General features: G+C 37.9%; 1 protein-coding gene across 26 annotated transcripts in view; it reads right to left on the bottom strand.

Annotated features, from left to right (window-relative positions):
* PARD3 (par-3 family cell polarity regulator) overlaps window positions 1-14266 on the bottom strand; it is a 572731-nt gene that overhangs the window by 239801 nt on the left and 318664 nt on the right. For all 26 annotated transcript variants that reach the window (XM_069546411.1, XM_069546421.1, XM_069546415.1 and 23 more), the window contains 3 exons: window positions 6004-6129; window positions 4623-5002; window positions 664-803 (listed from right to left, as the gene is read on the bottom strand). In XM_069546411.1, coding sequence (XP_069402512.1) covers window positions 664-803; window positions 4623-5002; window positions 6004-6129 — 646 coding nt within the window. The remainder of the gene's footprint in view (window positions 1-663; window positions 804-4622; window positions 5003-6003; window positions 6130-14266) is intronic.

The raw sequence follows: 14266 nt of genomic DNA, 5'->3' as shown, positions 1-14266 counted from the left end.
AAAAATACAGACTGTTTTCTAAGGAAAACACTAAGAAAAACCACTAATAAGGGGCCCTCTTTCTCAATCATCTTCACCTTAATTTCTACATGCACAAAACTCAGGCAAACAGAAATTAGCCATCCTACGTATGTCAAAGAGAGCCTCAAAGACCAATGAACCGAAACCCTTGAGGTACAGAAAGGAAACTTTGAAAAACTATCTTTTTTTTCCCCCTGACATTTGATTTTTATGTCTCAATTCATTCTCCACGCTGACATTTCCAAATTTCCTTGTTCTTCTCATCAAGACACACTGTTTTCATTTACTTCATTTGTCTCTGCTCTGATTCCAGAGGAGATAACATTTCTATACTGCCAGACATAAATTTAAAGTCATCCAGAAATATAACCTAACAGACACTGTACTTACATAATGACAAATGTTATGTTATCTCATAAACCAAATGTCCAAGTAACTAAAAATTTATGAGTGAACTAAATGAAAGACATTTCTCATCAAATAACAAGGAGAAATGTAAAACTGACGTTGTTTTAAGATGCATAGTACTTCTAAAATATATAATTTAATTTCAAATTTTATGACAATGTTAGGAAAACCTTGACTGTTAAAAAGAGAGCTTTTCAAGAATTATGGAACTTGGGATGCAGAGAAGCCACTCACCTCTATGAGTCTATCACCAGCCTTCAGTCGGCCATCTTGGATGGCAGCACCCCTCGGGAGGATGTTTTTCACATAAATTGGTGCTGAGCCACCTATTGTTACATCCCTGGAAGTGATGCTGAATCCCAAACCTTCTGTACCTGAATGTATAACAGGCAAAAAAAAAAAAAAGGCGAGATTTCACAGGTAAATACACATAAAGGATTTGCTATTATTCTCTACTTCATCTTGACATTTTGTAATTTTCACTCAGGTATCCATTCCTTTTAATACTTTAAAAATTTTAATAGATTTTCAAAATAGACTAAATTGTAGCAGGTTTAAGTGGTACATATATGAAGATTCATTAGTCTAAGAAGAAATGGGAACATAGTCAGACAGGTGAAAATAATATACAAATATGCCTGCTGAATGTTTTTAAATCCTTGATTATGAAAATAAACAATTTCTCTACACACATACACACAGAAAACAAACCCTTCTGTTAAAATTCATAGCATCTCAAATATCAAGTGTTATTGTGCAATAATGGTATTCAGATTTGAAGGGCAGGCAGTAAAGAAAAGGAAGAGAACAAGTCCAGGGAGATGGAAAAGAAACAGTGAAATGTTTCTAGATATGGATAACAGGACCTCCCCAAACTGACAGGATAAACCATATTATCTTTGCCTCATTCTTTGCTAATTCACCTAAATCTTACCATGTATATTTCTTTAAAACAACAAAAGCAAATTGCCCATCTGACATCATAGCTACCAGGTCTGAGGATCACTATCTAATGCTTAAAGGTACTGAAACCAATGACACAATTACCCATCACTGTGCTGGTTTGTATAATTTCAATTCCAGGCTCTTTGGCAGCTTTCTCAAAAGGCACCCTTGTAAGTTCAACACAGTGAAAAGTTCAATGCAATAAGTTTAATATCAAAGAAACCAACAATGCAGCGAGTCAGAATAACTCAGGATAAAGTGTAGAGATAATGACAAATTTCTAATGATTCACAGAATTTTTATCTCTTCCAATGATGATTAATTTCTACCAGAGTTTCTTAAAGAGTTACTTTTTAAGGTATCAGGTTCAATTCCAGTTAAACTGACATGAGGACAAATACTTCTTCATAAAGGAAGAATAAAGAGATGTGTAAAGGGGTGAAAAATCTTTATAGAAGAATTCATTAATTGGATGTAGCACTCAGTAAAAAATGGGAAGTAAGGGTTTGAATCTCTAGGTAAACAAACATCCATGGGGAAATAAGTAAGAATAAAAATGTGGGTTAAAGAAGAAACAAAGTAGAAATGAGAAAAAAACATGGTACTTATAACAAAACCTACTGTAAATATTCTCAAATTCAAACAAAACATTCATTTACTTCAAGTCTGAAATCACTTTAATGTGCCTGGACTGTTAATTTCTTAAGTCTTTTGTGAAGAGTTGAATGGCATATTGTCTACATGAAATTTTCCTAATTATTCTGCTGGGACTTTTCCATATGTCTCTGTGCTTTCATGAAACTCTAATGACTTGCAATAACATTTATTAAGAAAATTCTAAATGATTCTCCTTCGGTAATATTAATTTCTATGAACTACAAAGACTGATTGTTATATGAACCGCAATACTATTAAAATATCAGCAATAACCCCTAAATCTGTAAGCCAAAAGTTCAGACAATGACCTTTCAAACAAAGATAAATAGATATCAATTTTCATTTAGCAAAGCCAACAAAACATTTTGCACTGACTGAAATAGATTACTGACCTTCTCCTCTGACTTTATTAAAAAGCTAATTTCTACAAAAGAGCAGGGTACTTGAGAATGCCAAAATGACAATAAATATTAAGAAATCATAATTATGGAAGGAAGTACACAGGGGCTATTCTCTTTTGACATGTTATATGACATAGTTCCAGAATTATGCCAAAGAATCATTATAATGAAGCCTTTCCTTAGGATTGACCTCAGTTTATAAAGAGCTTCTGTCATTCAAATTATATCAGTTAACTCTGAACTGAATTTGAAGTTTAACACTGACAGACACTATGTTTTAGATGCACTTCCTTAAAAATGTTAAATGCAACAATAATAATCAGAAAAAATAGTATCTGTTAACTAGAATGAAAGCTTGTTCAACTTAAATCATTGAAGCATCTGTATGTAGTACTAATCTAAGACAATGAGCATTCTTTGTCACTGTTGTTTAGAGTGAACATAGCTTTTTTTTTTTTTAATAAAATATTTGTAAGTACTGGCAGAATGCACAGGCAGTTTCTGCCTTTTGCCATACATTTTCATATTTAATAAATTAAAATCAAGCCAGATTCTATGAGGCTCCATATCAATTATATAACTCAAGGTCAGAAAAATGTTTAAAAGAAAACCATTATTTCTATTTTATGTTGATCGAGCATAATCTTTCTAAATTAGCTTCTGTAACATATGTAATTAGCTTCTGTAATACATGTGATCATTTACTTTTAAATATTATCAAAATATTCATTTCTGTATTCAAAAGAGTGATTCTTTTAATGGCAAATAAAATTTCACTTCATTTAAAAAGTTCATACTAGATCACAAGGTGGTAATATAATAATTGTATGGGAAACTATAATTAAACAATGAATATGCCTATATCAGAGTAAAAAGGCAGAGATGCTGATGAACTAACATCTCTCTGACAATGGAAAATATTCTTCCTCTGTTGAGAGACCCCAAGCAGAATTTTATGTTGTATGCAACTCTATTCGTGTTCCTTGATATGCTTTTGCTTAAAAACCAAGTCCTGTCATTTACCTGATATTCCTATATTAACAGGAGGAAAAAGGTTTAAGCTGATATGATTCTGTATTTGCAAGGGGCTTCAAAAGTGGAGTGAGACTGTCAATTCCTGATCAGGTCAACCAAGTATTTGGAGGTTAAAAAAGCCAGTCACCAGAAAAAAGGCTTTTGTGGTTCTCATAAAGTCCAATTAAAGAGTATGATTTAGGAAGGAAATAGGAATCTCAGAGTTTACAGCATTAGAAACCCTACACCAGATGAAAAGAAGCATGGTCTCAGTGTCAGGATAGGGAAAAGGTTCTAGTAAGAATCTGCCACCAATGGCCACATGACTTGCAGCAATCACTCAACCTCTCTTGGGTTCCTTTCCAACTAACCGTGGGAGATGGTTGACCTCATAAAAGGAGAAACATTCTTTATAGTGACACCATTTTGAGGGACATGATTTAAAAACACATAAAAATGCTCAGCTAGAAGGGATGATTAATGGCAGTGTCTGGAGGGGACAGTGACAGGGAGTCAGAAAAGAGCCTAGCAGTTTGCTTGCTCTGAGTCATGGAGAAGGCCAGAGCAGACACACACGTCACCCAGCATGCAGGATTTCCTCATCTGCAGGTGGAGATCCTTACAAAACACACTGATATACGGCATGGGTGAAGTATTAGCCAGGGCCACTCCAACTCTCCCTGGCACATTAAGAAAGGGAAGCCACAGGATATTCCAGAAGAACAGAAGACAAGGGGCCAGGGGCCTCCAGCATTCCACCAGGAATCGCCCATAGCTCCAAAGGAATCAGTCCCTTCTCATCGCCACAAGACAGACCCAAAGTGGAAGAAGGGCCTCTAGTTCTCCTGGACATCAAATGGGGCACTCAAAGCAGTCACAGCCTCCCTGTTGCTTTGGGCTTGATGGTAACATCCTAAATCCCATTTCCTTCACTGTCAACAATTGTACTGCAGTCATAACCACTACCTCTTTCCTAGAAACATCAGGTTTAAAGCCTTATCCTCTGAACTTGTAGATGTAAATGTTTATACAGCAAAGGGAATCTGAAAAGCATAAAACAACACAATTTGAAATACTTTTTCTTTAAAAGTTATGTCAGTTGTAATAATGAGATAAGACTTCAGGTGCTTGGGGTTAGTTGACAGAAAGCTGACTTAGTGGGAAGATCAGTTGTACCTTTCTTGAGCTGGATGTTAAGCTTCTTGCCGATTTTTTTGGTGTTGTAACCACTGCTGGGACTGAACACAGGGTGTGCTGCCAGGGCCGGAGCGGCAGGCGGCTTTCCCAAGGGCTGTGCGCTCTGAGGTAGGAGTCGGGGGTGAGGGTCCGCGTGCTCGGGTGGGGGATTCAGCCGGGACGCCCTGGGCAGAGCCTGTGGCCCTGTGCTGGCCACGCCCCTGTGATCCACATGCTGGCTGTCGGGGCTGAAGCGGCTCGAGTAGTAATTGTTCCTCTCACTTTGGGACAGTTGTTCGTACTGCTCTTTATTGGCTGCGGGAACCACATGGAACCAAATGATGGATGTCCGCATGGCTTGGCGAAACATATGTTGTGCTCTGGGTTTGAGGAAGAATGGAAAGTTAGCAAAAAGAGACTGATGGACTCGAAGGTATTATGAACTTAATTAAGTATATGCATTAAGCAATGAGGATGGACAGACTTTGTCGAAACTAAAAACAACCCCAATATAAATTTTCATTCTCAAAAATGACAAAACTGTCTACAACTACTGTTGAAATGCTGGGTCCTGCACTGTCAATCATTCGGTTACACTGTAGCTTTAAGCATAAGAGGTATTATCATTTCAATATTAAGAGAAATTAAATATAACCTCTCTACAACATTATCCAATAGGACTTTTAAAAATCATTATTAAGTACTTCCTTGCAAGGAGACCAATCGAGTTTTTAAAGAAACATACTTAAAAATACACTTAGAAAACTATATAAAGTGACTATTTATTTATCAGAAAAATTAAGCCAAGTCTCTACATGCAAAAAACCCTCAAGAATGCCAATGCAGCTTCAGTGACCCAAGAGCAGTTGGTTGCAGAGCAACTCCAAGACCAGGACAAGAAGCTCCTCTGTTTCATCTGAATCCCTAGTCAGGTCTTAAACCGGGTCCTCATGATTCCTGCTCATTCTTGCCTTACTTGATAGGAAATGGAGAATTTGTAGCTTTTTAATTGAATAAGGGCTTGAATCAAGATAAGGAAAATCTGCCTGCTTGTCATGTTATGTGTGAAAAAGTTGGTAGTGTGAGCTAAAAGTGTAATAAAAACTTGCAACCTGGTGAATTTTCTAGAAGGTGAGGAAGTTGCCAAATTGTAAAGCCTAAACTGGGCCCATAATATCTGAAGAAGTGCTGTTAGACTATAGTCTAATGGTAGTGATTACCTGGAGTTTGATGAAATTTTTAGAAGCTAGAGAATGGCAGAAAATTCCCCTTTCCAGCAGGAAGGCAGAGACCACAGACACGTGGTCCAAGGCACTCCCATCGCCTGCACTCTGTCATGCCTGACACAGAAAAGAGCAGCAATGAGGCAGCCCACACTTACTGTTCAAATCTTCTATTTCGAAGGTCGCCATCATTAATCCTGACAATGCAATCATTCTCATGAAAAAGGTTTTCTTGTTCAGCTTTACCACCTTTCTCCAATCGTTTTACTAATAACCCCAGGGTTCTGGAACATTAAGAATGCAAATTGTTACAAATGTAATATTGCCACTATGCACAATACCCTACTGCTTTAATGTTGGTATTATATTTACAAAGACTGCCTAATAAAGGGGTGCATTAAATCACTATTCAGACATTTTAAAATAACACCAATACAAAAATCATAATGGCATAAATGGTGCATAGAAAGGGATCTTTTCAATAAATATGAGCAATTGTTTCTGGCGTGTCAGAGTCATGCTTCTGAAATAAAGTGTACACTTCTCTCTATGCTTACAAATGCTCCCAACAGAGCCGGCCTAACGGCTCAGTGGCTGAGGCAGTGGGGAGAGTGAATGAGCATGGATTTGTGAGCAGTCTGGCAGTTTCCTGTTTCAAGCCAGCTGGTACAGTGCTGATGGCAAACCCATCTTTCCATGAAAGGAAAGGTAAGGAGGAGAAGCTCACCCTGGTGCATTGCACATTTGAGAAGGAGAATTGGGAAGATTTCAAAAATAGAAGAGTTTCCATTCCTGGCATCTGAATTTGATATTGCCTCATGTTCTGAATTTCAAAACTTGTTAGGTCTCCCAGAAGTACGTAATTTGTTGCCATTATTCCCTTCGGAAGAAAATAGGAAGCCAGGGACAAGTTCCAATCTTGGCAGTCACCATTCAGCTCTCAGAGTTAAGTCAAACTTGAAGTAGAAAGAAAAGCCTGAGTGAACTTTTAGAGACCAAGATGGGGATGGGGGACACTATTGCAAACATACTCGGTCTGGAGCACCAACTCCTTGACTGACAGGATGGACATTCCATATACCCCATAGAAATAGCAAACACTACATATGATCACAGCTTCATAAGTAACAGGAATCCTCACCTAGTTCTGATGCTCTGATTTACTTGACGGTTAGCATCTATTCTGTATCATGATCATGTTACAATTTTTATGAATTTACTCTCGGTTTGTCCCCAGCTTAGATTTTCTTTCATAATCCTAGTATTTAGAGACACAAAAAATACCCATATGGAGACTAGCATTTAGAATCCTGCATAAAGTTGAAGACACCAAATTTCCAATCACCTATCTGTATTTTCCAACGGAATACAATCTGCAGTATGTACTGTACAACCTACTATATGTAGATACTGTGTGTAGATGCTCCAATAGATTGCATCCTTCTTTTAAACCTTTGAGGTAATTGTTGCTGTTGATCTCATTGTCCTGTTACTGTCACTTACACACACATCTTATCTCTACTGTTGCCCTGTCAGCTCCTAGAAAGTGGGGAACATGGGCCTGAGCTTGTAGTAAGGTCTTGACAACCGAAAACTGAATGAATAGGTGCTTAGGTTTATCTGAGGCAAACAAGTCTCCTAACAAGTTTTTGCAAAATAGAATAAATGAAACAAAATGCAGAATCAGATCCTCTTTTTCATGATGGTATCATTTATACCAAATACAGGACTGAGCTGAAATTCACTGAGGTGAAGGCCCTTTTGTTTTTTGGGTGTTATTCTACAGTTTAACCCTGTTTCTTTGATGAATATTTACTGAGTCACTATTGATGTCATTCTAATTTTTATTATTAAATATACTGAAGAGGCACAGTGTCTTACTATGGTTAAGTATACCTACCGCAAGAATTAAGAGGAGATGACGTTTAAATTGCCTTTTGGTCATGTTAATAATAGGGGATTAACATCCACTAGTGTAAGAGTCTAAGAAACTTGGTGACTAGTGAAAAATATGGCGTGGGTCATTGTTAGTTACTTGCCATCATATATTGGAACTAAATCAATATAAAAATCCTCTAAGCTCAAAGGTAAGAATATACTGACCCAGCTGCATGAGACTAGAGCTGTCAGAGTCCCTGCTTGGCAGGAAGTGATATCTTACTGGGCTAACCAAAGTGCACAGTGAACTCCTAAAATGCACTCAAGCCCACAGCGTACCTTCCTAAGCTTCCCTATGATTTGTCAGTGTCTATGGGCTTCCCAGGTGGCTCAGTGGTAAAGAATCCACCTGCCAATGCAGGAGACACAGGTTTGGTCCCTGAGTTGGGAAGATCCCCTGGAGAAGGAAATGGCAACCCACTCCAATATTCTTGTCTGGGAAATCCCACAGACAGAGGAGACTGGCAGGATACAGTCCATGAGGCCACAGAGTCAGCTCTGAAAGAGTGACTGAGGACACACACACGCATGGGCAAGTGAACAAAGTGTTCTATCCAGAGGCATCACGTCATCAAGATATACCCATGTCTCTGTTGAGTGGGACAAAATAACAAGAGAAATCAAACTGAATCACAGTTATTGGTAATAGTGGAGCCAGGAGCAGACACGAGGCCACTTTGCTATCCAAGCACCCACCTGAGAGCACAGCAGAGAGAAAAGATGACTCAGCCACCCACACGCAGTCCTAACAGAACCACGACTTGGTACCACTTCTGTTGCTAAAAGCTGCCTCAAAGGACCAACAACAGTTCTTTCAAGTTCATGTGTTCAGCCCCTGAGTAAAAGCATGGCCTACCAAGAGTCACTCCAGTTAATTAGTTTTTAATCAGTGAGATCATAAGCAATTTCTCAATACAGTTACAACATTGCTGTGATCTCAAGTGTCTAAAAATTATTATGTTTTTATATATTCTGAAATACTTTGTGTATTCTGAAATAGAATATTTTTAGGGAAATGGAGAAAGTCAGACCAAGTTTAATGGAAATTACTTAGCAGGTAGCTAGTATCAGTCATTTGTTTAAATTTATGAATTTATTTCCAATAAAACCTTTCAGTATCTATAACAGTTTAAATAATCTAACTTGGAAATCTGTAATTTAATTCTACAAGTGGCATTAATATTCTTTAGATGAATAGGTCCATGGATTTATATTCATCTAGATAATCATTTTTCTTTTCTTAAATCTGCTTCCCCCCCACCCCTGCCCCATGGGAATCATTACAGGATAATAACATACAGTAAAAAGGCCTGACATGCTTCATTCATGGAATGGCTTGTCTTTCTATATAAGCCCTCTTATACAACCAATTGCATCAGTAATCCTCACATACAGTAAAAATGCTACAAATCAAAAACAAGTATGCTATCATATTTACATGAAATATTGCCAAAGTTTATTAAATGAGGTTTTAGAATCCAACACTATTAAAGTAGTCGCGGAAACCTCAGAATCCTCTTTCACAGCACTAGAGACTAGAGAGCTGATGGGGTGGTTGAGGGTTGGGGGTAGAGGAGCAGAAAGGGAAAAATTTCACCCTGAGTGACACAGCAAGTGATCAGGGAAGCAACAGAACAGACTGAATTAAGGAGACGTTAGTAGCCTGCTGATTTCTAAGTACTTGACCACACTATTAGAATCATTCTCTTCAAAAGAATGGATTAATTGAAAAGGAAAATGGTACAATCCGCAAAATTATGCCATTTGGTTCACTAGGTGAAAATGATTACAAAAGGAATGGGAAGGAACGATCAAAAAAACTTCGCAGGAAAATTGAACTGATAACATGAAAGCCAAACAGAATGAAGAGGACCCTCTGAAGGGAAATCAATGGGAAGTAATAACAGAGATTTTCATCTTCCTGGAAAGTTGTGTCTGCTAGCAGAGACATCTCCACCCCCTCCTGCCCACGAAAAGGCAGCCCAGATAGTATTCATAATTAGAAACAAATTTTAGGAGTCTGGTTTGCAAATTCAACCAGCAACTAGAATTCCCTCTAAAGGAATAAAGAAGTGAGTGCCGATGCTGTTGTGTTTCCCTTAACACTCTTATTAGAGAGAATAATTAAAGGTCGTGAAGGTCAGAGCGTTTTGGCATGACTCTGTGCCAGAGTAGAGAGTGGTTTTCCTTCTTGGCAGTCAGTACCAGAATTCCTTGTTAGGGGCAACCACTTTTCATCAGAAGAAACCGCTTTGCGAAAGACAGAAGAGTCAGGAGAGGGAGAAGAGGAGCCGGGCAGTGGGGAGGGGAGGTCGCTTGGGGAAAGGACCAGGGGCAAAGCACCAGCCTGACTGTGCTGGCAGGTGCAGGAGGACCAGCAGGTCATGAGTAACACAGCAGGGAGGTCAGCGCCGGGAAGCCACAACATCAGGGCTCCCGGCTACACGGGGCAGCACCTCTCCACCTCCTGCATGAATTTAATGTGAACCCGACTTGGCAAGATGCTTTCTGGGCAAGCGGATTTCTTCTGGTAAACTGAAAACATCCCCAAAACTACCACCCTTCCCTGGTCCCTCTATCTTTTCAAAAATTTAGGGGAAAACACACTATGTCTGCTATGTACAAATCCCACTTCTGAATGAATTTCCTACATTAAAAAATACGTAAATACACACATATTTCTTTGAAGTCTTTCACCATGGCTTCTGTACAATGTTTCTTACCCCCAAAGGGGGCAAAGAAGGAGAACACAGCCCCAGAGAGCCAGCCATGGAAAGGCAGCATCTCTGTACATGATTTTGGATGCGTAATTAGAAATTTAACTGCTTAGATTATATTAAGGATTGCACCACTACATTTTTACAAGGTTCATTAGCCTAATTATACACTTAATTAAAACAAACTCAGTCACACATGTTAACATTTTCAATCCTAAGTATAAATTACAGCCAATGATAAAACTGAAAATAAGTAACAAATGTTTTATTGACATCTAAATTGGCTGAGTAAGTGTGAGTTTTGCTTTGATAACGTAAACTCCCACAACTGCCACCCAGCTGTATGGAAATGATCATAATTCATCTTAATAAAAGCTGACACAGTGTAAACACCACAACTACAGCAAAAGCAGAGAAGGCATGAGCAGAATGAGCTCCCAGCAGCAGGACCCTCTCCCCTCACTGAGCCCGGGACAATGGGCTGGCAATGACCTACACTCAGTCCCTCAGAACCACAGTAAGAACTCCAAGTTAATATAGCCTTTAGTGGATGAGATAAAGTGGACCAAAACATGGTAAAGTGAAAATAGAGAATTCCTTAAAATAAGGGCAGAAATAATAGACATCATACTACTACATTTTAAAAAGCAAGTTTTGTCTAAATATAAAATACAACTTTTCTCTCTAAAACAAATGCATTTAATATGTCCCCTTGATTTGAACAAAATGAATCTGCACCTAAGAATGAACAACTGAAGTCTTCCAGACAAAAGGATACAGATTCAGTAAATAAATTGTATTTTGGGGGAAATGAATTCAAATAGAGTACTCAAAGTGCAAGAGGATATTTATTCTTTTAAAAGTGAATATTCAATTTAAACACTCTAAAGTGAACTGAAACATACAAGTCTCAAATAAAGTTATTCTTAACACCTGAGCTGTTTCCATGAAATTCAAATTGGCTGTAATTCTTCATTAACAAATACACCCAACTACCTAAATAAGTGTGTACTGAAATTCTCAAACTTATGATGTAAGAGTAAATTTTCATCTCATATTCATGATAGAAGAGATCATTTTGAGATCATATTCCACTATTATACAGTCTCATTAGCACTTGCCTAGACAACCAGACCCAAAGAATTGATGCTTTTGAACTGTGGTGTTGGAGAAGACTCTTGAGAGTCCCTTGGACTGCAAGGAGATCCAACCAGTCCATCCTAAAGGAGATCAGTCCTGGGTGTTCACTGGAAGGACTGATGCTGAAGCTGAAACTCCAATACTTTGACCATCTGATGCGAAGAGCTGACTCATTGGAAAAGACCCTGATGCTGGGAGGGATTGGGGGCAGGACGAGAAGGGGACGACAGAGAGATGGTTGGATGGCAATACGACTCGATGCACATGAGTTTGGGTGAACTCTGGGAGTGGAGTGGGTGATGGACAGGGAGGCCTAGCGTGCTGCAGTTCATGGGGTTGCAAAGAGTCAGACACGATTGAGTGACTGAACTGAGCTGAACTGAGACAGCCAGAACACCCAGCATTTGGAGGTAATCTTAAAGCACATCACAGGTAGATAAGCGGAAGGTGAAATGTCAACACCATTCTTATTATATTAGCTGCCGCTGCCAAATACCTCACTAAAGGAATTTTACACGCGTTTTGTAAGTTTCTGCATTTTCTTATTTAAACCATACAAAGTCACAGGAGTGTCCCAGCCTTCAAATATGAAGACTGAGGCTAAGTGAAGGAAACCTGCTCAGGCCACACTTACTCGAAAGGCAGAGCCAGGAACTGTCCCAAGTATCTGTGGCCTCAAAAAAGGTGCATCAAAATGCATCTCTTAGCCTGGACTATTCCTAACAAGCCCTTGGCCAATAACATGAAGACTCAGCATGTAGTTAAGGCCATCACTGTCTGCCACAAAGAGGGAAGACAGCACAGGCAACTGGGAATTCTAGAAAGAAGATGAGCTTTCTGATTTTGATGTCTTATGCAACAAAAAGTAATATAATAAAGGTTCAGTGACCTAAGAGTTAAAACTAACACTATTTATAACTCAAGTAAGTATTAGAGGAGTCAAGTTCATAGAATTTCACTGAATTATTAGGTAGATGAGTATTTTTCTTAAGATCTTCCAAATATGTCTAGTAACTTTTATACAGAATAGTTAAACCTTAATAAACACTTTTTTATTTGAGACAAAAATTATTCAATTATGTCCATTACAGAAAAGAGACAGAGAAGCAGGCTGCACTTTATTAAGAATAATATGCTTTAAAAAATAAAATAAAGAATAAAATTTAATTTAAAAAAGAATAATATGCTTTAGCCATATGTGTTTCCATACGGGAAAAGATTAAGAATGTCTTCTATAAGTTAGACTGGGACCAAATAGAAGAATAATAGCTAGTCTAAAAAATAATGCAATGGTATTTCTCGAAACCCTTCAACAATTTCTCTACTATTTACAGAATGAAGTCTCACAGGCCATTCATAAAGTGCTTTCTAAGAGCCATTTCCAATACACTCTGTTTCGAATCATTATTTCTCAGCAAATCACACACATTTATATGGAACATCTTCCTTTCGTATATCCTCTTCCAGGAAAGAAGATCTTTTCAGACATCACTAGCATTAAGTCGTATATTTCCTTTAAAGAACAGATGAAGTTCCGTTGCTTCAAACCTCCACTTCCTCTAAATCCTACCACACACGTGCATCAGGTTCTTTGGACACATAGTATAGATCTCTTTATATAGTACATATTTCTCAGTTAGACTTTAAGTCCCTTAAAACTACAAAATCTTATTATTTCATAAGCCCAGCCCCTATTTCAGAATATACATTTTATCTTGCTTTCTAAATTTTTAATATTACAACACAATCATATTCCTAAGTAATTGGAAAGGCTTGGGAAACCTCATTAACATCAAGCCAGGATACATCCTTATTGTTTTATTTCTAATGTACCTTAGATATTTATTTTTATATGTATTTTATTTCAATAGCAATGCAGAGTTAGTAGGGATAGTCAAAGTAAGCTTCGCTGAGCAATACTGTTGGGCTAGGTCCTAGAAATATAAAAAATTTCAATATGAAACATGGTTTTTCTGCCAAAGGAAATGACAATTACTTGGCAGAGCCTTCCTGAAAGTAGTAGCACTTGTGATTTAAATAAGGAGGTTATGTTTGACATTTAAAATCAAGAGGAAATGAAATTATATGTGTGAAGTGAAAATTGATTTCAAGGTAGCGAAACTGTGAATAAAGAATTCTGGGTGGGGATCAGCTAATTTTATATTTTTGAATAAAATACAGGACGATAACTAGAGAAAAACAGAGCATCAAGGGATATCAACACAGTGTCTCCTGTGCAGCCGCTTGTCTCCATTTTTAATACCCAAAGCAATGGCTGGGGTAGGGGAGCCACAAGCCCGTTGTCACTAAAGAACATTCAACCCACTCTAGAAAATGGCCTCTTTAAAATTGATCCAGCAGAATCTTTATTCAAAAAACTTCATTAACGACAGGCCAAAATAATACCGAATACATAAGTAGCTTTAAAAATTTCTCTAACATTGACTTCACATTTTTTTCCTATTTCCCTGAATTATGTTTGATATTTGAGATGTTTCGCGTCGAGTTTCTTCTCTGTAGGATGTGTGATTCCAATTCTGTACTGTTCCTTAAAACTTTCTGACTTTGAAATGGAAATCAGAAAGCAATACTGACATGTATATGTCACTTTTAGAAAAATAAGTAC

Source organism: Ovis canadensis, chromosome 13, assembly GCF_042477335.2.
Source record: "Ovis canadensis isolate MfBH-ARS-UI-01 breed Bighorn chromosome 13, ARS-UI_OviCan_v2, whole genome shotgun sequence".
Lineage (NCBI taxonomy): Eukaryota > Metazoa > Chordata > Mammalia > Artiodactyla > Bovidae > Ovis > Ovis canadensis.
This window is presented reverse-complemented; position numbering and strand designations above follow the sequence as displayed.